Below are 25,882 nucleotides of genomic sequence, written 5' to 3' on the forward strand. Positions count from 1 at the left end.
TTTTCTTAAAATTACCTGGCTATGAGAGCCACTAACTAGCTTCCTATTTGGTTTCAAAAGGCACAGACCCACACCCACACCCAACATGCCATTTCAGTGAATCACATTTTACTCACAAGTACCCTCTGCAATGCTTGCCTGTTGATTCTAACTGGAAATAGTTTCTGCAAAAACTTAAGGGCCACGAAGCAGAGTTCCTCTCGTGCCAGGAGTACCTCAATCAATGACCATTGCTGGGTTAGTAACATGGGGCTGCATGTCCTACCTTAAAAATGGTATCACAGGTTCCAAAGAGTCTGTCTTCCTTGAAGAATAATGTTCCCATTCATAGGAGAGTTGATGATCCCTATCCTTTAGAAGCTGGTGAAAAGGAAGTTAGAGCAGGACTTGTAAAATGGTGTCACACGTGGGTGTGGGCAGGGCAGCCATGGGGCAGGACTGACTAGACTGCAGAGACGGTCTGGGTATCACTGGAGCCGACATGCAGGGAGGCCTCCTCCACTAATTAAAAGCAGGATGCTTTTTAAAGGAAAAGCTTTAAGAAATCTAGTCAGCATGTGAAAATCCCTTCTTCTGTGGTTGTGGTAATTTAAGATTGTCCCCTGGGATGGATAGGGTTTTAATCTAATGTAATGGGTGAGAAATGTCCCATTCGTGATGTTACAGCCTTAGAAGAATGAGTGTGGAATATGTCCAAGTTGGGGTCCCCAAGTAGACCAGGAATGTAAAAAAATTATCCATACGATGGAAAAAAAGAAGGAAAACAGGACCTGTAAACATTTCCTGAAGAATTTGCATTATTTTGCTTCAGAGTAAGGAAATTTGGAAGGAAACCTGCTATGAAACACTCACCAGCTGAGGGCATTTTGTGAAACTTAAACCACCAGTGGGGAACTTTCCTTTTCGGGTGTTTGCAGGTGAACCAACAGCTTCTCTGGAGGCCTAGAAATATATTTCTCAATAAAAGTTCTATCTAGTCTAAAGTGTCCAAGGATTTGAATGAATTCATTAATTAGTTTTAAGACATTGCTTGATACTTTCTCACTGGAGGAAAAAAAAAACAACAAAGAAATTGCCTTATCTTTCTCAAGAACTCAATCTAAGGATCAATACCACCTTGGCCAGAGCGTATTGTAGGTTGGCTCCCTGACCTTTAATATAAAAATATTTCTTGCTTAAAATACCTATATGAAGACAGGGACAAGTTAGATCTTTGTGCGTCTAGCTGTCTTTTGAAGTTCAGAGTAAATTGTGATTTTCTTTTTTTAAAGTCATAGTTCAATTGTCTGATATTCAGGCAATTTAGGGTATATTTCTTTTCACTTTCAGCATAACCCAAATGTGCCTGTGCTACTCAGAATGACTAGAATTAAAATAACCACACCATCTTCACAAGACAGCCACGGAAAAAAAGAAAAATCAGTCTTCACATTTAAGTCAGTTAGTCCTTTTTTAATAAATTTGAATTCATTCATCAACAAGTTTCATATTGTATCTATCACTCAATTTTGCTGTTTTTTTTTTTTCATGTCAAATAATACCAAAAAATTACATCGATGTGCTTAAGCAAAACCGGGTTTAAATTTATCTTTACAATAAAATGAAATCAACATGAGAATTGATTATGACAGCGATCGCCTATTCCTACTAGAATAATCCTGTACTTACCTTAAACACACTCACTGACTTGTGAAGTGGGAACATGAGACACGTGTGACAAAGCATGTTCACGGGGTTGGTCCTAGGGAGAGGCATACGGGAGCCACTCTCTGGGAGGTCGTTGTTGACCCAGGTGTTGGGAATTCAGTATTTCAGGAAAACACGGCACCTTTCAATGCAGTAGAAGAGGTAATCAATCCAAGGCACACTAGCTAGTGTCCTGGAAAAATTTAATTCACCTGGGCAGCTCTTTGCCTCAAGATTCGACGTTACTCTAATGGCTCACACTGAGAGCCAGAGTCAATTCCAAGAGTAACAAAATATTTCACCCATTGTTCAGTTTTCCTTACATACAATGGCCAGAGATATGGACTGGTTTTCAGTGGAGAGTTAAAATAAGAATTATGTGATGGTTTATACTTTCAAGCCAGGAGATTCAAAGTTGGACACATTCTAGTTAGAGCACACCACTGTGGGACAAACACCAATGGATTATTTACTCGATGCTGAAAATGAACACCTACAACTGCAACGTGCCTGTCCCCTTAAAACCAGCCCCGGCCTTGTCTGGCATCACCTTGGAGATGATCTCCTTGGTAACAATGTCAGTGCTGCGTTTGGAGGGAGTGACGGAAGATGTCAAAGCTCCGGGTGCTGGCATTAAAAACACATGATGTTGCAGATGTACATGTCGCTTCCAAACCTAACGGAAATATTACCATGACATACTTTCTAGTTCATGTGAGATTCGGGGGAAATGGATGTCGCATGGTATAGACAGTGAAGCCCCGCTACAGTCCCGGGGTTGATGAACAGGGGTAACACTTGTTTTAAGGACTACTCAAGTCTATCAGTCTTTCTCTGCAGGGAGTTATGTAGCAGGGCTCTTGCATGATCTCAAGCACATCTGAATATGCATAATAACAAACTGTCGTAACAAGATTCTTTTGTAGATCTTGAGCCCCTACGACACATTTTGGAAAGACAGGACTACTTAGAAATTAACTTTTTATTACTTTCAGTTGTTGAGAAAGAAATCTCATTATGTCCCCAATGAAACGTTTCTTTCCTTACTCACAAGGTCTGGGTGTGGGTAACAGCCACCTCCTAACAATGTCAGAGGTCCAGGTTCAGAATTCCTCAACGCGGCTCAGTTACTGGCTCATATAACTACTGTGGAGTAATCAGAGGTCATTTTAACACAACAGAGACTCCAATTCAACTCGCTTCTGTTAGTTCTCTTCTCAATGCTCTCACAAGTTTTAAAAATGGAGAAGCTATAAAATAATTTTGTTAGAAGAAAAGTAATTTTCTTCTGAAATGGAGTAAAGCAAACACATACCCAAGGATCTTAAAAAGTTTTTGTTTTTACAGAATATATGTGTGTATTTGTGTGTGTGTGTACGTGTGTGTGTGTGTAGTTACAAACACTATTTATAGTATAGCTAATATGTTAACTTCATCGCAGTGTCTACAAAGTTGTGGATCCCAGTCTTGGTGCCAAATGCATATAAAAAGCTCAAAAGCTATTATGACTATACCATGCAAATTTATATCCAGAAAACCTTGGGAAGGAGACTGCAGCTCTTTGGAGCCCCATGGGGTCTCTGCCTTTGATATTTGGGTACCTCAACTATGCATCGAAACAGTTTTAAATCACTTTTCTCCCAGAAAGAATTAATGTCACAGTTCTGAATAGTATAAATTATACACTTAAATCGACCATGGACTGTTTTTGTCCACATCCATTTGCATTTTGGGGTCCCTTTTCTGTATGTGGACCTCACCTCTTTAATTACTGGATACAGAAAAAGATACCTGAAGTATTGAAAGGGATAAGGGCTTTGCAAACGTATTGTTTTTCTTTAATATGATAATAATGATAAGGCCACTTACAAGGTTTTTCCCAATCTGTCTGACTTTTAGGATCCCCCATTGTTACCCATGGAAAAAACGGTCAGAGAAAAGCCAAGGTCAAAGAAATCCCTGGCTCGTCTCCAGATGAAAATCAAACCGGAGGACAGCGACCAGGAGGAAAACGACAGGGTCGGAGGCGGGAAAAGGGTCTAAAAGTAGGTAACTGCCTCCGGCGTGAGAGTTTGTGGATTATGTTTTATCTGATGGTGGGTTTTGAACTGTTGCAGATGCCCACAAATTAAAGGTTGTTACGGCCACCAAAGAAAAATCACGTAGTGGTCAGCTCATGCGGACGGCCCACACCACAGGCAGCCTCGGGGAGGGTGCTGCCTCTGCCTACATCCAGACAACTGGGGCCAGCTGTTGGAGCACGGGGCTAGACTCTCGTCCTTGGTTTTGGATAGAACAGAGAGGGTGAGGCATACGTGGCATTTTGGGATAAAGTACTAATTTAGCAGTTCTTCCTGCAAATTTTGCTTTTTGTTTTTTTCTCCAAATGCTCAACTTCACTGTGACACCTGTTGGCACAACTGTAGTCATTTCAGTTTATGGATGCCTGTGATAGAAATATTGTTTACAAAAAATATATCATCTCTTTTTTTTTCTTTAGAAAGAGCTCATCTAAATAGTAAGTTAAGGTTGCGTCTATGAAACCGGTGCACCTTGTCTTGTTTCTACGAGCTTTAAAAAGTCCAAATACTGATGAGGCTGTGGATCAGAAGGAACCAACAGTGACCGTGTTTGCTGTCAGGTTGCCCTCCTTTGCCTCAGAGAACGGTCATGGGTCGCTGGGTGACGCGTGGTGTGTACGGGGTGTGTTCCTGCAGAATCCTAGTCAGTCTAGGAGTAGTTGGATGTGCTTATGAAGTATGTCAGATACAGAAATAAAGGCATGAGGATGTTTCTTAGTTTCTGAAACCGAACAGTAGAAGTGTTTTAGCTTCAATCTTAATTTCTAGATAACAGAAAGTAGTTACATCACATAAAGGAAAATATGACACTGCATGCTGCCATGATAGCAAGCGTAAGAAACAAAACCTTGGTAAATATACATATATATGCATATTATGCAAATATATTTTCTATTAACATACGATGTTATAAGAATGACTGATAACATAACTGCAAGGGGGAAAATCATCCTAGATGGTTTTACCTTAGAGTAACGAATAACCTGAGACGTCTATGCTTTCTGTTGGATATCAGGCCTAGAAATCCATACACGATGTAGAGCACATTTTCAGTGACTGAAATGTCATTGCCAAACGTGTCACTGCGTTCGCACACGACAGTGAAGCTGGGTCCACTCCAAGTGAACAACAGAAAAGAACTACACACTGTATATTAGAGTACTTACAATGAGATGCCATTCACTCCTGATGGGTTTTCAAAAGACGGTCCTTCAGACATCCACGTGGGATCTATCTACGTTTAAGACAACAGGTAAGCGCACTGCCAGCAGCTCACCCCAGCCACTAAACCGTTACGGAAAACGTACACCCGATGAAAACAAACCCCATCACCAGAAAAGCCAAGAAGCCTTTGCTTAGTAAACTGAACAAGAGGGTATGAAGTAGGTGACTCATTTTAAACTAGCAATACCACTGTATGAGTTTTCAAAGATTAAGAATGTCTTTCTGATTTTTAAACTAAAACATCTAACTTATGATAATAAAAGACACATTTGGGGATGATATTGTGTTTCACGCCCTCATTCTCAAGGCATAATATTTAGATGATACTTGTCCCTTTCAATTATAAAAGAAAAAAACTATGACTTTCTTTAATATGCATCCTGTGGTAAATTGTCCATAGCTGCAAAACGTATATATGTATGTGCATTTGTCTTCCATACACACGGCACTGACACCTGTGTGTATAAACATATACACATACATCCTCATATACACGTGTATGTTATATATATGCTGAGAAAGTTCACATATATATACAATTGCGTATGTATATATGTGTGTGTCTGCGTGTGTGTGTGTCTGTGTGTGTACAGGTATAAAAACTTGACAGGCAGAGTAATATTTCACTCAGTGTTAAATGAAGTCTTTGAAAAATCAAGTACAGTCACTCAGTTAACATAGTACAGCCAGTAAACTAAGTTGAAAAGAGAAAAAGTAAATGGAAACACGATCCTGGACCATCTGTCTATGGCATTCACATCGGTTAGATCAGGTATTTTAATTTTGAGCTGCGAAGACCTCCTCCGTAGATGGGTCTTCTTGTGCGGGAGGCTTCTGTCCCCCAGGAATCGGCCATGCCCTTCTCGAGGCATGCTCTGTTTCCTGTACTGGATTCCTGAGTTGTCAAAGGATATTGCTGAATTCCTGGTATCGCCAACGCCGCCTGCGACCTCATTCATTTCATTGTGAACTTCCAGCGATGTCAACAGAATGTTTCCATGAGCATCCACCTAGTTGGAAGGAACGTGCGCATGGTCAGACAGCCAGCAGGCCAATCAATCCAATGTTCCTATGCAGAACCCGGAGAGAAGGATGTCATGCTATCACATTACATGCTTCATGAGAAACTGAACATCTGTCAAATCCAGCACCTGTTTTATTGGAAAATGTCCTTTTGGAGGTTAATTGCAGTTGAGAGGTTTTTATTTCCTCGATCTACAAATGCTCCTGTATGAGATTAGATGGAAAAAGGGGAGTGGCTTTTTCAAATTGCAATTTCACATTATGGATACAAATCCTTACTGAAAAAATTAAAGTACAAACGACTTTCAAGATGTTAACTTAGGTGCTCTAACCGTTTTTCACAACTATGCTTTGAATAAAAACTATATTCCCCCATTTGTCTTTGGAAGTCATCTTGTTCCCTTTTTTGATGATATCACACACCCAAATTACAACAGAGAAACACATGAATAGTCCTGTGATTGAAGGACACTCCTGATGGCTTCAGTGGAGCAGATATAGACACCCCCACCCCCCAACTCAAGTAGGCTCTCCTTGATCAGTGCTGGTTCTGGCAGGAGGCTTCTTTTGGAAGGGCTATACACAAAATAGACAAAATTTCCTCCCACAATGGAGCCAGGCTTTATAGCGACAGTATTTTATTCTGAGCCAAATACAGCTTCAGCTGCCTCACGACGATGCCAAAGGTCCATTTTGTTTGTGGGTTGGTCTGCCCTGGAACTTTCAACCTTTCACAGAACTGGGCTGGGGCCTCCAGTGGAATCCTTTCTGAAATGAACTGGGAGCATCCGGTCCCTGAGTAGGACCCATCCCTGCCACAGCCCCAAGGGCCATTCCACAGTCCCCTGGGCTCTCTCGAGCAAGCCCCACGCTTCCCCATCTGTCTTCCCTTTCTTTGCCTGGAGGGCCATTTTTTTTTGGTCCTATTTTTAGCTGTGGAAAGCCTACCCCCTGTTCCAGTACTAGATTAAGTGTCTGTGGCATCCTCTGTGAACGTTTCACAAAACCAGTTATGTTGTATAGGAATAATTTATTGCTGTATTCATCTGTGTCTTCCCACCTTCTGTATACACTTTAATTTCCTCAATGGCATCCAGCTAGATGAGCAGGAGGTGAGAGGACTCCTGACTGAGAAGGCGCTGGGCCTGAGTGGGGTTCCAGGTAGGTATAGGACTGTTGGGGGGATGGCCCCAGACTTCAAGGGTGCTGGGCCTCAGGAAGGGCTGCACACATCCAGGAACCACTGAGGCTCTGGTGGAAAGGCACCAAAGAGGACTCCCAGGTGTCTACAGGCTTGGTAACACCACTCTAGGTCACTTCATTATGCTTGGGGAAGGTGACGTGGTCAATAGGGTAATGGCCCCCTGGGAGGTTGTAACCACAGAATCAGCCCAATGTGGTTCAATCTTGTGTAATAAAATGGTGAGTTGTTTCCAGTTGCCATGGATTGGGAACTGAAGGTCATGTAACCTGAGCATGCCCAGATGAGCCAAGCATACAAGCGTGGATGGAACCTAAGTGCTCAGACTGAAGAGTGGGGACTGAATTAGGAGAAAATCCACATGGCGGGATCCAGCATCCAATCAGATTGAGCCCTGGAGTCCGCCCACACCTCTCGGCCTCACCCCATTGCAAGATCCCATCAGAACATGCCTCATTACCCCACCCCTGTAAAACCTGCCCAAACCCCAGTTCCCCAGGAAACTTAAGAATTTCCTCCTATCTCCTTGCCAGTTGACTCACAATACAACTTTTATTTTCTCGAAAGCTGCTGCCATGGTATTGGCAGGGAGCTCATTCACTGCACGGTACCAAGCTCACAATACTCACCAGATTCCGTGAGTATGTTGCCCTTCACAAAAGTCACTTCATGCATGTCATTCAGGGCATACACCTTAAGATAGGAAGGGACGCCTGGATTGTCCAGGGGGGCCCAACCCCATCACACCTTCAAAAGTAGAGAACTTTCTCCAACTGGAAGCAGGAGAAAAAGTCAGAGATAAAAGCAGAGGAACTCAGAGCCTGAGGACTGGAGTCACCCTACATGGAAAGGCTAGAGGGAAAACACAAGAAGGAAGAAGACAGCTGATAGGAGCAAATCCGGGTCCCCGCTGATAGCCCAAGGCAGTGGGGACCTCAGTTTACAGGCACAGGGAGCTGTATTTCACTAAGCACCTGAACCATCCCGGAAGCACAGTTAACCCCAGGGCCTGTGAAAAGGAAAGGAGCACAGACCTCCAATCCTTTAATTTCAGCCTCCTGACACCCTAAGGCGAGGGCCCCGCCAAGTCCCGCTGTACCTGCATGTCGGGCCTAACAGAATCACGAGATAAGAAGCTATGACATTTGTGGTAATCTGTTAACAGCGGCCATCAAACTACCACACAAGGTGAGAGGGAAGATACATTTGCATGGTGCCTCAAAGAATGAGTAGAAGTTTTTCAGAAAAAATGCAGCAAAAACATGACAAGCCAAGGCTTGCAGAGTACCTGAAGTACTCTGAGAAAGGCAAACACCGTTCCCAGCACACACCACGGCTGAGTCAGATGAGGTCACCATCATCATCACCACCATGACCCCTTCCTATCCTCTTGTCAACAGAAATTCCACCTGGTGCTGGGTGGAAACACAAAGCAGATCCAGACCAGTAAGGTTTTTTTGTGTGTCTGTAAGTCACACGAAAGAATCTCAGCTTAGCTCTTTAAGTCACAAGAAGGAAGAGTGATTTTTAGGTAGAAAGTCATAGATTTCTGAGGACTGAGAGTGCAGACAGGGGCCGCAGGGAGCGTTCCCGGGCAATGATTTCCATCTCCTTTAGGGCAATCTGCAATGGAAACGCCTAGATCCTGTGACTAACTGCTCCCTCGGCCACTGCAACACATCTTGGGGTCTCCTCTAAGCCTCGCTGCACACACAGGGTGCCCACAGCAGCAATGCTGAGCCTCCGCCTGTCCAGTCCCAGTGCTGAATCTCTGCAGCTCAGGGGCTGGGGACGGAGTGGAGTCACTCAATGCTCCAATTCCACCGTGGCCCACACACTCCTGTCCCGTCAACTCCTAGCAGGAGCGTCCACACTGCAGCAAGTGTGCTATGAACCCCGGGGGGCCAGTGCTTCTAAACCAACTGCATCCTATAGTCGTAGGATGAAGGGTGTCACCGTGGGGTCTTCCCCGTAGTTCACAGGCAGCATTGGTCTGGAAGGGGTCAGATAGTGACCTCATCTGTCCTCCACTGGACGGAGTGGTCTCCTTAGAATGGAGAGTGCCTGGAGATGGTAATGGACCCAGATCACACCACCTGCCCTGGGAGAAGACCCTTCATGGAGACCCATGGTGTTGGGAGAGCATTTTCCTATTTTTTTATCCAGCAGAAGGAAAATTCTAACGGAGCTTATATCTCAAAAGCACCTGGAATGCTAAACCTTTAAGGTTTTGACATTTCTCTTCTGTATCTGTCCTTTCTATTATCTTTCCATGGAATGTCCAGCAGCAAAACTCTTTAAATGACAGAGTGTGTCTGCATGTCTTTAGGACAAGGGAAACCGTCCTTGGTTTGGGAGACAGAGTTTCTCATTGTACCAAGAGGATATGGCAGGAGAAGCCCAACAGATAAATTCAGGTGTGGCTAAAACAGGTGCCGTGGCAGTAGCACGTCCCCTGGGCTACCTGTGGGGAAAGAGGGGCATTCACTATCCCCAAGAAGGGGTAACCTGAACCTGCCCTGGATGCGGCAGGGAGGAGGGCATGACCAGGCAGCCCAGCTGGTCTTTGCATGAATCTTCACAGTAAGATTCTCCAGGAGAGAAGCTTGTCCACTGGTCTTTACCTCCTTCTAGTACCTTCCATCATACCTTGTGCCACAAAGGAGAGAAGTAGGTAGAGAGAATGAACTGCCTGGCCCAGACTGGGAGTCTTGTTGTGGAGAGGGTCTGGGAGAGGGGGTCAATCATTTGGGGTTTTCCATTCACTGTTTACTGCAATTAATATGCTTTGTACCCCACCAGATATGTCTGATTTTGAATCATGAGAGAAAGTATTTTTGGTTACCATGTAAAGAGATTTGATAAATTGAGGTCATTTATCAAGTAAGCTCAATTAGATTTTATTAGAATGCCCAGCATTTTAAACAGTTCTACTGTTTAAAATGGTAAGCTTCTATGTTTGAAATTTATTGGGTGTTGAGTCAGAAGACAATCAAAGCTGGAAGATGCGTGTAGGTTTGCTTTTCTTACGTAGTAATGCAGAATATATTCTTTTCAATGATATTAAGTAGCTTGGGAATTACAGTATCAGAAAAGTGAAATCTTTTTCTTGAAAATAGAAAAAAAACAGAAAACATTATTAAGCTTTAGAAAAATGCTCTCTACAGACTATGCAACATTTTAAATAACAAAACTGTGAGATGAAAAAAGCCCAGTGGTCCACGTCAGGACGTGGGATGCCTCACTGGAGAAGTCACTTCCACAAAGGGGCTGGGATAGTTTGACACCATTCGTGGAAAACACTGGTGCACGCCTGCCACTTGTCACCATCATGCCCCTCCTAAGTCAGGAGCACAGCGTGAACAAGAAGGTCTGCACCCTCAGGGGCTCTAGCTGCTTAGGACTTAAATAATCAGCAAGTGCATTTAAAAAAATACCGCAAGTTGCCTTTTAAACACATTGGTAATTACTATGAGATGGGGTCTCGCTCTATTTCCTAGGCTTGAATGCAGTGGCGTGACCATACCTTACTGCAACCCCAAAGTCCTGGGCTCAAGTGATTCACTTGCCTCAGTCTCCCGAGTAGCTGGGACTATGGGAACTCACCACACCTTGCTAAGTTAAAAAAATTGTTTTTGGTAGAACAAAACCTCTGCGTTGCCTAGGTTGATGTGGAATTCGCAGGCTCAAGCGATCCTCCCGCCTCTGCCCCCAAACTGCTGGGATTACAGGTTGGAGCCCCCGCACCCGGCCTAAACACACTTGTAAATATCATCTCTTTTCTAGTTATAAAAAATACCATATAAAAAGCTCCTTTTATCAAAATCTAGTAGACCAGAATTAACAAATTTGTGGCATGTAATACCAAGGAAAGGAATGCCTTTTCTTTTATTTATTTATTATTATTTTTTTGAGACAGAGTTTTGCTCTGTCACCAGGCTGGAGTGCAGTGGCACAATCTTGGCTCACTACAGCCTCTGCCTCCTGGACTCAAGCGATTCTCCTGCCTCTGCTTCCCCAGTAGCTGGGACTACAGGTGCACGCCACCACATCTGGCTAATTTTTGTATTTTTAGTAGAGACGAGGTTTCACCATGTTGGCCAGGATGGTCTCAATCTCTTGACCTCGTGATCTGCCCCCCTCTGCCTCCCAAAGTGCTGAGATTACAGGCATGCACCACTGTGCCCTGCCACGAATATGTTTTCTTAAAGGAAGAATGGGGAGTATTCTGCAGGCTGTTTAGTGAGATGAACTTTGACAATTCTAATGACCTAGTTTTACCTGGCTTTATAAAGCTTTGTCCTTTCTTCCCACTACGAAAATGGAAAAAACGTAACTGTGCAGGGCCACCAAATCCTTGACAAATGGCATTCATTCACGGACACACGTCACAAGAGTACGTGTACCACGTCCGCGTCAGGGTGTGCTTATTTTGGAAGATGCAGGGACTCAGATGCTGTCTAGGAGGGAAGGCTTGCTGGGCACATGGAATGCAAGTGGGCTGTCCTTTCACAAGCCTAAGGCAGAAGTAAAACCAACTGTGAGAGCAGGCAGTGGTGGGGGCAGGGTGCAGGTAGGTGGGAGGGAAAAAGTCGAGGAAATCGTCATGGAGGAAGACAGCTGTCTCAGATCTTGGGGACAAATGTGGACCAAGAAGAAAGGCATTCTAGGTGGGGAGGACAGGACGACAGAAGGCGCACGGGTCATCGTGCACGTGGGATTTCAGGAACTGCACAGGGAGAGCGAAGAGGACACAAGACATCAGGTCAAATGAATGTTGAATTGGATTTGCCAGGTTTAGAGAGAAATCTGTGTGAATCCATGTCCTGTCTTCCCCAGCCCTTTGGTCAGTGTTGTGTTTGGGAAATGATCTCATGAAGGTGGGTCTCTAAGTCTGTGCCTTTGAACTCTAGTGAAGAAAACTTAGCCTGAGGGAAGTCAAAACTACCTTCCCACCTATATGCCATTAATAATGTACAAAACTAAAGTGCTCTTGGGGGCTTTGGACATACACGACCAACTTGTAGCTGTCTTAGGACACAGCACATGTGACAAAGAACTCAAGAACCAATACAATTTTGCATTATTCCTATTTCAGAGTGGGCAAACACTCGTAATGGAAATAGTGCAGGTAACTCTCATTCCAGTGTGAAAAGGAAATTGAATATATATTGAATTGATAAGATCTTAGTGTGAAATAGTTTGGCTGCCTTATTTATGGTTTTACATTTGTGTGGTTTTAATTTAAACATGAACCAGTATGTAGAAAATTTCCACCAAAATTACTCATGGATTTTTTTTTTATCTGAAAGAACTAAAGTGTTATTAAAATCTGTTAAATTTTAGGAACCAAACAACTTAAACAAATATTTCCGAAAGATATGCTAGTCTTTTTCCATAACCTACAATTTAAGACTTAAAGTAGAAAGAAGTGATTGTGGGTGAAATACTAGGCTGAAATGCCCTTTATAGAATGACAGATGACTTGCAATTTTTAAGTCATTTCACGAATACTCCTTATTTTGAAGGGTTCATCTCACATATACTATAATTAGAACCATTGATTTCCATGAAGTTTTTCTTCCTGCTCTATAACCTTGACAGGTGCAAACACTCGAAGACTAAAAACATCTCATTCAGAATATAGCACAGAGGGATTTTAGGTTTTTCCTAAAATATGTCGCCAGATTGGCACACAGTTGATATCTCATTCTCTAATTTTCTTCCAGCTTCTAGTTAAGTAAAATACTCTAGCTTTAGAGGAATGAGAAAGGATTTGCCACGTAAAGAATGAAATTTTACTCTTTAGTAAGACTGATGTTGAGTCTGTAGCTCTGATTCCTTGCCAAGAATTATGACTTTCTACCACCTCATGAAATTCAAATACTAATTGGTCAACTTGTAAAATATCGCGAGGCTTGTAACCATAATGTGTGAATTACAACCAAAGATGAACTCTTAGATACAGAAACAACTCCGGAAGAAGCAGATGGTGCCACAAATAAATTAAGGTCAAGGCGTACATGGCACCATGAGTCTGGGAAGCTATTAAGCGAATGAGATGCCTTAAGCATTCAAGAATCAACTGCTCAGCTAAAATATTGCATAAATACTAAATATGAGGAAAATGCACTCATGGTTTTACAGTAGGGTCTAAAACCATAGTTCCAAGAGGCAGTTGGTGGTGGTGGCTTACAGTGTCCATAAGGGTACAGTTTTCTCTTGATATGCCTTACAGGACACAAAAAACGTTCTCAGGAAGGACAAGGACAAGCCAAGTCCCTGCTGTGGGGCCAGCCGCTGTCAGTCAGGGGAAAGCGGCAGGGTGCTGCTGGCCACACTGAGATGCAGTCCCAAGTGCTGTCCCTGACACATCACAGCACTGTTCAGAATAGCAAAGACAGAGGAGCAACGTAAATGCCCTTCAACAGTGGACCGGATTAAGGAGTGGGGTATGTATATACCATGGAATACTATGCAGCCATAAAAATACCACATCCACTGCAACAAGACAGACGAGGCTGGATGACATTATCCTAAGGAACTAACACAGCAACAGAAAGCCAAATGCGGCATGATCTCACAAGTGGGGGCTGAAGACTGAGTATGCATGGACGAAAAGACGGAAACAGCAGACACCAGGGCCCACCTGAGGGTGAAGGGTGGGAGGAGGAAGAGGATCAAAACACTACCCTTTGGGTACTATGCTCATTACCTGGATGAGGAAATCCCCTCTATGCCAAACCTTGGGACACGCACTTGAGCCTATAACAAACCTGAACATGCACCCTTGAAGCTAAAATATAAGTCAAAGAACAATCGAAGGCCCGTGGAAGCCATTAGCCTGTGTGTACAGCACCACTTCTGCTTCACATAAAATTGGATTCTTTTCTTACTTTCCTTTAATTCATCCACATTACTTCATATAAACTTTTGGGGAGGTATATTTCTATTTAAAAATTAGCACTAAAGTCTTAGGTGTATTCAGATACAATTTTTAAAGCCTGTCTTTAAGAGCATCAAATATGCATTTAAAATCAGCATACGTATAACCGTATGTTGACGTCACACCTTAAGTACCAATCTACAATTACAGATTCTTAAAAATATGAATATATGAAGGCCTTACTAAGATTGCTGAGAAAACAGAGGAACAGAGTTTTGAAAAACCAAACAATAAACATGGACTCATGAATCAACTAAAAATTTCTTCTGTATCTAATTTATATTTTTCCACATCCTGCTAATTTTCTCTACAGATGCTAGAGTTTTTTATCTTTTTGTTTTTATCTTATATTTTAAGCCTCACACTCAGAAAGGTATTTCTACAGCACCATAATTTGTTCTAAAGAGTCTCATTTAGGAGCAAAAAATTTATAATCTGTTTAAGAGGAAATCTGGAAAGACAGCATAGTATGTGTATGTGTGGGTCGTGTGCCTCTGTGATGTAAATGATGTGATGAATTCTAGTTTCCTTGGAAACAGCATGACCAAAGCGTATTGTGTGTTCCTAGTAGGATGTGGACCTATTTAGAAACATAACAGTATGATACTAAGTATGTTTTCCACTAAGAAATTCAAGATAGTTTTGCCTGTGAGAACCTGATTATATTCACAGATCCTCTGTTTTCTGACCAATTCTATTTATGCTGGGCTGAAAGGAAGGAGCCATTTACATTCACTTAATGTGCTTCCATGGGTTCATGAACGTTCGTGGGTCTCTGCCAGGCCTAAAGCACAGGCAGTTCTCCAAGGAGCTACTGCATTCACTGGGAGGTGTGGACCCATTAAGGCATGGAGAGCACAGGAAAGAGCAAGGAAACCTCCACAGGTTTGAGAAATAAGTGTGTGATATGGTTTAGATCTGTGTCCCCGCCCAAATCTCATGTTGAACTGTAATCCCCAGCATTAGAAGTGGGGCCTGGTGGGAGGTGTATTAGGCCATTCTTCCATTGCTATAAAGAAACACCTGAGATGGGGCTGGGCATGGTGGCTCATGCCTCTAATCCCAGCTCTTTGGGAGGCCAAGGTGGGTGGATCACCTGAAGTCAGCCCAGCCAACATAGCAAAACCCTGTCTCTAATAAACAAATAAAAATTAGCTGGGTATGCTGGTGTGCACCTGTAATCCCAGCTACTCAGGAGGCTGAGGCAGGAGAATCGTTTGAACCTGGGAGACAGAAACTGCAGTCTGGGCGAAAAGCACAAAACTCCATTTAAAAAAAAAAGAAAAGAAAAGAAATACCTGAGACTGGGTAACTTATAAAGAAAAGAAATTTAATTGGCTCATGGTTCTGCAGGCTGTACAGGAAGCATGATGCTGGCACCTCTGAGCTTCTGGGGAGGCCCCAGGAAACTTACAATTATGGCAGAAAGTAAAAGTGGAGCAGGCACATCTCATGAGGACAGCACCAAGAGGGGTGGTACTGTGGTATTAAACCACTCATGAGAAACCGCCCTCATGATCCAATCACCTCCCACCAGGCCCCACCTCCAATACTGGAGATTACAATTCAACTTGAGATTTGGGTGGGGACGCAGGCACCTCATGAATTGTTTAGCACCATCCCTTTCGCGCTGTCTGATAGTGAGTGACTTCTCATGAGATGATCTGGTTGCTAAAAAGTATGTGGCATATTCCCCCCCTCCTTGTTCCTACTTCTGCCATGTAATGTGCCTGGAGCTCCCCCTTTACCTTCCCTCACGAGTGCGAGCTTCCAGAAACCACCTCTGAAGTCCAGCACACATTGTTGCCATGCTTCCTCTAAAACCTGCAGAACTGTGAACCAATTAAACCCATTTTCTTTATAAATTATCCAGTCTCAGGTATCTCTTTATAGCAAGACAAGAATGGCCTAACACAGTAAGTTTAACATGAAGCATTTTTTTTAAATGTGGGAAGAAACCCAATATATAAACAGGCAGAAATATATCCTTGAGGAGTTGAGGGGATAGAAGAGGTGGAAGGATAAATGGAAAAAATTATATTGGAACTATAATGTGCTTTCATTTGAATGCTGTTTATAACACACTGCTTTTATATAAGCCGAAATGACATATAGTGATAAAGCGGCTTTGTGATTGGAAGGATGTAACAGCACTGCTGAGTTGGGCTGGGCTGGAGGAGGGGTGTGGTGTGAAGGGCTTTAGAAAGTCCATGGGCTTCCAGAAACCAGGTGCCTAGGTCTGCACAGCCCTGGCTTTTTGCAGAACACAACTGGGCGGTGCCAGGGCAGATCTATGACAGCTTCCGGAGGGAGCACTGCCCCTGCCTTACTCATTCTTTTTGCACTTTGCTTTTTCCTTAAAGGACTGTGGCCCGTGGGCAGGTGGACAAGAGAAGGTGTGCCTACTTGAGTGTAAAGAATGGCAGCATGCTGGGTCATCAAATTGGTAATTTTACAACTAAGGGAATATTGAAACATTTTGGAAAAATGCTTCTGTAGGTCAAATTCACAGTCTCCACCCCAGCATTTCATTCATTCCAGGCCTATAGGTTCTGTTCTCTTTACAAGAAGCTACAGATGATTTAGGCTTCTTCAGCATCAGCACTAATATTGGTTTGATAGGAAGCCCTGTGGCTTGCACAGGAAATATTTCACATTATGATCATCCAGCCTGCACAAGTCCTACTCAAAGCTCAGGCAAGTGTATTTAAAAACCACTGTGACCTGTTACCTCTGTGAGCGGAGAATTTAGAAGGGCCATGGAAGTCTTCCACTGTGAGCTTCATACAGAACCTTTCCCTTGCATTGCACACTAGGCCAGAGATTAACCTGCCCTGGTCCACCTGCCCTCACCCAGATTCGAGAATGCGCTCCACTTCTCAACAGGCTGACCTTCCAGGTAGCTGATCTTTTAAGGGGCGTATTGGTTAGAGGAAGAAAGCCTAGGTCTGAGCCCTGAGGACAGACTGGAGTAATGGAAGTGACTGTTGGGAAATGCCTTACCTGGACAAAAAGCAACTGGGCTGGGGGAGCATGCATGGAAATGCCAAAAGTCCACTACATTGGCCAGGCCAGCGGTCCTTTTTGTATAAGCCTACATCCACTGGTTTCAGTCTATTCTGGCCAGTCCTAGCTAGGTGGTCAGAACTCCACTGGACTGGCTTGAGCAAGCCCTGAATAAAAAACCCCTGGGTGCCATGTAACATGGACTAGTTCACATGTACAAGAAGCGTGGGAAGGGGTGTGTGGCTTGACTTACACTACTGGGGGAAAAGCAAAGCAAGATCATGCAGGTAAATGCAGTAGCTGCTGAGCCGTAGGGCCACGCGGGGTCAAGGCGGTGGAGAGCCTACCCTATTGCTTTCGCTCTTTGAACGGTCGTTCTTTGCCTTGGCTGTCTTTTCTGCAAGCTTCTTCTGCCTTTGAGGCCCTCTTCCAAAGAAAATGTAGTTGACAAAGGCGTACTCCAGAAGGGCCAGGAACACAAAGACGAAGCAGCCCATAAGGTACATGTCAATGGCTTTGACGTAGGGGATTTTGGGCAAGGTCTCCCGAAGGTGGGTGTTGATGGTCGTCATGGTCAGCACAGTTGTGATCCCTAGAAAAGAAACAAGACAGTGAGAGGCTGCGGCTTTGCCACACTGGCCTTCACTCTTCACTTTCCTTTTATGTTGTCTCAAACAGCTTGATGCCGTCGGAGATAATGGGTTGAACACTGTGGGGCGACTGGAGTGCAACAGAGCGTACATCGCGTCGTTTGGGTGCGCGTCAGGCTCGGAACAGCAAGCTGACGTCATACTCCTGGGAAGTGGAGCCGCGCAGGGCATTCCCCGCCCACGACACCTTGCTATGACAGAGGATGGGACTTTGAGAGTAGAAGAAGAGATACGGAGAACAGAAAACAACGTGGTTTTGATGAACGCTGGAAAAAATAAAAATAAGCCCAGAATTTCGCAAAAAGCGCTAAGTGTCTAGTTAAGAAAGCTCCAGGAAAAGAAATGAATTTGAGGTGTCTGTGGCTTCAGAGGCAAGGCTGGCAGTGAGAGCTCAGTGAGACAGACTGTGAGAAGAAAATCATTTCCACTACAAAGCTTATTGGAAGCAAGAGGAATGAGGCAATGATTTTTTTAATTGTCAGCCATGAGATCCAGCCCTGGGCTCAAAGAGAAACAGCTGAGTGAAACTTCTGAGGGAAGATGATCTCACAGAGTGAATTCCCTTCTCAACGCAGAAAGAATCTGTACATCAGCTGCTTGGGAAATGTTTGCTCAAGTTAAGGGTTCATGATTTCATTCATTTTATAGAGTCTCACCATATTCTGGGGCAACTCACCAGGTCCGTTTTTTAAATGTCGTTATATTGACTTCTTTACATAGTATTGTATGGATCATCTCACTGTTTCCCATATAGAGCTCACCTTTGTCTAAAACCAGGTAAGGACTATATTTGGCAATTCTCCCCCACAGCAATAGACACAAAATTCTGCATTGAATCATCTGAGGCCATAGAGACCAGGTGGCAAGTTGGTGACATGCCCAGAGCTTGTGGAGTGGAGTTGCACTTACAGGAAGGGCACAGGTCACTCCCGTGCGGTGGGGTGGAATGGTAGTACTGCAGCTGACACGCTGTCTTGGAGACTATATTTCTGAAATGTGAATACATCTCAAGGAAGCAAGACCGCTTTGAGGGCTAAGCTCTTTTCTTCCCATGTGACTGATGCCACTGAATGTCAATATGCGGCTTTCAGAACCCAATAAAGAGAACAGTTTCTGCTGCACTGCTCTGTCAGGCCTTCCCTCAAAAAGGAGGCTTTCAAAGGAAAGAGCCTAACCATAATCCTTCACCCTCGGTAACCCAAAAACCACAGGACATCACTGAGGCCAGGAGGTTGTGCTAGCCCTACAGTTCAGCACCGTCAGGATATGGACTCTGGACGGAGCCCAGGCCCTTCTGCACATGGTCCCAGCCCAGCCCTCCACGGCAGGGTTTGGATTTGCTAAGCATTCAAATTTCATCCCCTCTGATTTCCCATCCTGTCCTGGGAGACAGATCCTTATCCTCTGCATCCCACAGAGAGGACCTGGAGACTGCAGAGCTCAGCTGGCTTGGGAAGGAGCTGGAGAGCAGGCTAGACGGCCCCGCCTTCCACCTCCCACATGAGCGCTCCCTCCACTGAGCCTGACCTGCTACTCAAGGCTAAGAGGAGAACTGAAGACTTGAGAAACTCTTTTTATGTAGAGCTGCAAACATGGTTGCTGATGGAATGCATGGAAATCCAAGATGTCAGAATATTTTAAGATTCTCTTTTAACATCACATTCATGTGCCCCTGGGGACTTCTTAAATTTGAAAATGGCAATGGGATAATAACAGTTTACAAATAAATGAGAAAACACCATGCAAATGCTACAAAATTAGGTATTCTCACCATTATTCAAAAACTTTGTAGTGTTCTTGCCACTACCTTTTCTCCCCCTTCACCGTGAATGTGGGAAAACCGAGTGCTCTGCTTTAGTCACCGCTTCGCCTCTCCTGCTGGCTCTTTTGAATGGACAAGTGTAACACAGGCCTCAGCAGATGTCCCAGACAAATGGACTGAAAGCACACGGGGACAGGGACGGCCAGCGCATCTCACAGGCACTCCTCCTGGTGCCTGAGCCCCAGAGGGACCTGGGATAGGAACCTGCATCCGGATCCCACGGCACAGGCTCAGGCATCCCTAACGGTAAGACCTGTGGTGAGAGATCGGGTCTTTCTAGTTTGAATCCACAGGCCACATGAGTTCTTAGCTTAAGAGGCCAATGCATTCACTAACTCCTGTTGCTTTACTTCCTACGTGCGATACCGTGGATGGTGGCGTATCGTGGTGGTCCCACAGCCCGTAACGGGGAGCCACAAGGCCCAGACCCAAAGCCTTAACTCTGCCTCTACGGGTCTCTAGGCATTTGGAGCTGCTGGAAGTCTAATGGCAATGTCTGAAAAGCTCTGGTGATGTGCCAAGAAACAGTAACTGGCACCGCTGGCGCTAACAGCAAATAATCATATGACTATCATCATTCCAGAAAAATCATTCTTCAGTAGCCTCTAGGTTTCCTGGCCTTTCCTTGAACTTCTGCTCTCTAAAGAGAAATCATCCCCACCTGCAGTACGAGAGATGGCTGGGTGGTGACTTCTGTGTTTTCTGTACGTTCACCAGGCTTCTAAGTCTTTCTATAAATTGCTAGCCTCAACTTATTTGTCATTTAGATTATGTATAAAATATTGTATTTGAAAAGCTGTATCACAATGAATATGAAAGAAAAATATAATTTCTTTGCATCATTTAATCAAAATATTTTGTTTTTCCTCCTCATGATAAAAATCTGGCCAAATTTTATCAGTATGTATTTTCACCTTTAGAAGTACCAGTACTATTGCAGATTGAGCATCCCTAACCTAAAAATCCAAAATCTGAAATGTCCCAAAATCCGGAACGTTGGAGCACCTGCATGTTGCTCAAAGGAAATGCTAATTGGAGCATTTCAGATTCTGGATTTTTGGATTAGTGATGTTCAACCTGTAAGTATAATGCAGACACTCCAAAATTTGAAAAAAGTCTGATTTTCAAACTGGTTTTGATTTTCTGGTCCCAGGCATTTCTGGTGAAGGACACCCAACCCGTATTCCCTGAGGGTTTTGAGGAAGACCATCTAATTAAAACTTCCCACTTTAAGGCTTGGTGGTTATCAATGCTAACAGTTCAACATTTCTGATGGTCAGGCCCTCCCTGGGTAGCAGAAGCATATCTTGCTGAAGCCCACAGAGAGAGAAGCTGAGGAGCATGGCTCCTCTGAAGAGCCAGCAGAACAAGCCCTGAGTCCTTCCCACACCACGTCCAGGTCCGGCAGCACCAGAGCCTGGGGTGAGTCCTCCACAGAGGCCTGCCCGCCCTGTCTGTGCAGAGGCTGCACTTTTAACATGCATTTGCAAGCAATGCATATTGACCACAGTGCAGCCCCTTAGGACGAATGCAAGAAGCACTGTGAGCATTTCAAAGTGGTACTACACATCTAGATGCTTGGGGAAGGGTGCAGGCAGTGGGATTTCTTCAATGAAGGCCCTCCAAACTATAGGTGTATCCTATGCAGCTCAGCAGCATCTTAACGGTTATGAGGGATCCTCAATAATAAAAGCTAATAACAATGTCTGGTTAGCTTTTTACTTTTTTACAAAAATCCATGGCTTTTACAACATAGTGGCCCAAATAACTCCTTACTGTAGTTTCACTGACAATTTAGGAATTATCTGCAGTAGGTAAGGGAGAAGGTCTGGAAGTTTGACTAACTGCACTGAAATCTTTCTTGTGAAACTTGGTAATTACGCGACTTGGCACCAGTTCTTTAGCTTCCTGTATCTCATTCTCACGCTCTGTAAAACTGGAGCAATACTACTTCCTTCTCTGCTGTGAGTCTTCTCCAGAACAGATAACTACAGGAAAGGCCTCAGCAGAGAATGTGGTGCCTAACTGTGTGATAATTTCCAGCCTTTATTATCCTGGTGATGATTGATGATGATGATGATGAGATGCTCAGTGCTCCTGAACCTATGTCATACTTTTTTTTGAATTCACCAACTGACGTTTCCCAGTGACTTTAGATCTGGATTCAGAGACATGTCTTGTATCGGCAGGAGGGACAGAGGGAATCCATAAGCAGGTGTCATACTCAGAGCTGGATCTGTTGGGTTCTTGTCTGGCCATGCCCACAGCCCTGAGATCACAGCTGCCCTCCCGAGGTCAGGGTCGCCCTAACTCTCGTGAATATCCCCTTCACGCTGGCTCTCACGCCTGCCTCCCATAGCACAAGTGTCAATCCTCCAACGTTAAGCCTCAGCAACCCCAGCCAGACTGTGCCTTCATCCCAGCCAGGCCACAGACGCACGGTTTGTTATAAGAATAACACTTTGTCATGAAGAAACAGCAGAATCTACTTTCATAGATCTTCACGAGACCGGGTTGAATGTACCTCACTTTGGGGGGATTAACGGTTTAACACTGTAGAAGACAATGCTTTACAATTGGGGGGACAGGATCTGCAATGGCTAAGAATTCAGATATGCACATTTTCAGTGCACCCCACCCCTGTGATGTCAGAGAATCATGGTTCCTCGGTACTCATATTTATCTAAGTATCACAGTGATGGCAGAGTCTCTGCAGCACATTCACGGTGAAGCCATGAAATGTCAGCTTCAGGTCTCCACTTTCATAGGTCTCTTCTAGGCTTGGGAAGGGTCCCAGCAACTTTGTGTTTGTATATTTTATATTATTTTTCTTCAAATAGGGCTCTTGAAATTGTCTAAGCTAACAGCTCTGCATAATTTAGATTTGCCCCTGCAAATGTACTGTATCTCTGAATTTTCCAAGTGAAAAGAGAAGAGTTTAACAAAGAGCAATCTAGACATATATATATATATATATATATATATATATATATAAACAAAGAACAATCTAAATATATATATATTTAAAGCAAAATCTGCATAAAGACTGACATTACTGGGGAAGATTTGCAGGCTGTAGAAAAATCCTGGAATTTTTTTTAGGGAATTGTGCTTATGATACCTGTTAGAAATACATAACAATTAAAACAGCACTTTTGGTTTTTTGAAGCTTTACTTTTTGCATTGTGGTTTTTTATTCACTTAGCCCCCTTAGGAATAACTACCTCATTTTCTCAAGTCATAGTTATGTTATTTCCTGGGGAAAAAATCTAATCTCGATCACAACTATGCAAGTCACATATTTGCCATCCATATACACACATGTACTTACATTTTATTAGAAAAGAAAACATGTTAGCCAGACGCGGTGACTCATGCCTATAATCCCAGCACTTTGGGAGGCCAAGGTGAGCGGATCACCTGAGGTCAGGAGTTCGAGACCAGCCTGACCAACATGGAGAAACACCATCTCTATTAAAAATACAAACAAAATTAGCCGGGCATGGTGGTGCATGTCTGTAATTCCAGCTACTGGGGAGGCTGAGGCAGGAGAATCGCTTGAACCCGGGAGGCAGAGGTTGCAGTGAGCCAAGATTGTGCCATTGCACTCCAGCCTGGGCAACAAGAGCAAAACTCCGCCTCAAAAAGAAAAGAAAAGAAAGCATGTTAATTAACTTGAAGTCCTGGGAAAAGTTGGTCAACAGAAAAAGGGCCAGGTGTGGTGGTTCATGCCTATAATCCTAACAATCTGGGAGGCTGAGGCAGGCAGATCACTGGAGGCCAGGAGTTCAAGACCAATCTGTGAAACATGGCAAAACCCCATCTCTACAAAAAACTAAAAAATTAGCCAGGTGTGGTGGTGTGTGCCTGCTGTCCCCGCTACTCAGGAGGTAGAGACGAGAGAATCACCTGAGTTCAGGAGGTTGGGGCTGCAGTGAGCCATAATCATCACTGTGCCACTGCACTCCGGCCTGGGCGACAGAGTGAGACCCCGTCTCAAAAAAGAAGAAAAAGGAAAAAGCAAAGAAGGGATAACTGCAACCCTGAATTCTTACCTTTTTTTTGTAAGGTACTTTGCCAGAGAATGTGTTGATAATTATCTTCCATCAATTTTTATAAGCACTATTGATACTTTCAATTTCAGGAATTAAATTCAACCCTACCCAAAGGGAAAGACTGCAGATTGCCCATGAGCTCTGTATTTACATAAATGTATTTAAATAATTATTTTGTCCATGTAGTTTCATACTAATCGGCTGAGTAGAGAATAATGTTTCTGAAAATGTAAGCCTTCCCTGAATAATCAAAATGCTAAAAATAATATTGGAACCTATAATACATATTGTACATCAGCTAATAATCCAGCTGTCAAATAACCAATGGTTAGAAAAGATCACTGGAGCCTATGGGAATCATTTAGAATTGAATTCCATATTTTAATGCTCATTAAATTGTGTAATTCCAATTCTCGGCTGTAGTATTTGACAACTTTTCTGACTTAAAAAAGAAGGCGGTACAATTAATCAAGTCTTCTTCTGGGCCATGGAATAATTTTGAACAGGAGATGGTAATCCTTGCCTTAAAATTAGTGTCAAAAATAGTTTTATCATGCAAATATTCTGCAAGCATATTTTCCCTTTCATGGGCATGAAAATTCACATTTGAGCCTTATAATTAAATTAACACATCAAGGGAATCGTGCGTGAAATTAGTGTTTCAAGATGAAAAGTAACTATATGGGCAATGCTTGCGTCACGATGTCAAAAAATGGTAGTTGAACTGCAGCCTTTGAACTCTTTTAATACTGTAATGATACGATTACTTTACATTTAAATATTGCTTAAAAATTGTACATACCGAGGGCAACTCTAGCAGCAGATGCATCATAATTGATCCAGAAGGACACCCAGGACAGAATTGTTATCAGTATAGAGGGCATGTAAGTCTGGAGAATGAAGTATCCGATGTTCCTCTTCAACCGAAAGCTCAGTGACAGTCGAGGATAGGCACCTGTGGAAACAGACAAGGATGTGACGGGGGAAGAGGCCGGCAGAGAAGAGAGTCTGCTTCACGTCACGGGTCAACAGCAGGCATTGGAAAAGTCCGTGAATGAAGGCGTGGTCCACCAGCAGTTTTCCTCTGTCTGCTAACGGTATTTATAGAAGAATTAGGAGCGGAGTGCTTTTTGTTCTATTCATAAGATAGTGATGAGGATGCTCTTCTAAAGCTAAATGCTCTGTTGAGAACTATCCTTGGAAAAACTTAGAAGTTTTTAGCTAAGAATCCAGAATAATACCAAATAACCTGGTTTATTCTTGAATGAATGACTATCCCTTTTTCCTTGTAGACAGAGGACATGTGGCTCAAGGCTTTCCTGGGCAAAAAAAAGGCTTTGACAAGTTGTCCTTCCAGCCCACCTGGAGTTCAGCCCTGAACACAGTGTTGGAGGCACTGCCCTGAGAGTAACTGGGCCAGCTTGGGGCCACCCTAAGAAGGAGAGAGGCAAGGAACAAGTCCAGTCCTGGAGAAAGCAGCAGAGCAACTGAGGGCTTCTGCTTTGGCCGCAGAAGAGGCATCAAGGAGAGTCTTGAAGGAGCACCTGTCTGCATTCCTGCCCAAGAGCCCCAGTGTTAATTCTTGGACTTGAACATTTCACTTAACACACTTTGGAATCCCACCACCCACACCATGACAGAGTAAGGAAACGCGCCATTTATCATGCCACATTCAGCTCTATATTTGCCCTTTCTGTCTTTTATTTTTTATTTATTTTTGAGACAAAGTCTCACTTTGTTGCCCAGGATGGAGTGCAGTGGTGTGATCTTGGCTCACGGAAACCTCTGCCTCCTGGGTTCAAGCAATTCGCCTGCCTCAGCCTCCTGAGTAGCTGGGACTACAGGTGCCCACCACCATGCCTAATTTTTTTTTTAATTTTTTGCTATATTTAGTAGAGATGGGGTTTCACCATATTGGCCAGACTGCTCTTGAACTCCTCACCTTGTGATCCGCCCACCTCCGCCTCCCGAAGTGCTAGGATTACAGGTGTGAGCCACCGCACCCGGCCTATTTTGTTTTTCTTAGAGCGAGGCAAGTGTGGCTTTTGTTTCCCCGTGTCCATTTCTACAGGCCACTTTCTTGGTTCCAATCCTCCTGCTCCTTGTTTTCTGGATTCTGATGGGAGCTGCTTGAGGGCCAGCCAGTGAGAATCCAAGGACCCTCTCTAATCGGCTCCTCTGACTGCTC

The 25,882-nt window shown here is 43.8% G+C and overlaps 1 protein-coding gene across 3 annotated transcripts in view; it reads right to left on the reverse strand.

Annotated features, from left to right (window-relative positions):
- Positions 1-1,435: 1,435 nt before the first annotated feature.
- GABRB3 (gamma-aminobutyric acid type A receptor subunit beta3) overlaps positions 1,436-25,882 on the reverse strand; it is a 342,036-nt gene continuing 317,589 nt past the window's right edge. For all 3 annotated transcript variants that reach the window (XM_032259965.1, XM_032259967.1, XM_032259966.1), the window contains 3 exons: positions 24,497-24,649; positions 17,515-17,759; positions 1,436-6,001 (listed from right to left, as the gene is read on the reverse strand). In XM_032259965.1, the coding sequence (XP_032115856.1) occupies positions 5,660-6,001; positions 17,515-17,759; positions 24,497-24,649 (740 nt within the window). In that variant the 3' untranslated portion in view covers positions 1,436-5,659. The remainder of the gene's footprint in view (positions 6,002-17,514; positions 17,760-24,496; positions 24,650-25,882) is intronic.

The sequence above is a fragment of the Sapajus apella genome, unplaced genomic scaffold, assembly GCF_009761245.1.
Source record: "Sapajus apella isolate SASKATOON/1434 unplaced genomic scaffold, GSC_monkey_1.0 scaffold113, whole genome shotgun sequence".
Taxonomy (NCBI): domain Eukaryota; kingdom Metazoa; phylum Chordata; class Mammalia; order Primates; family Cebidae; genus Sapajus; species Sapajus apella.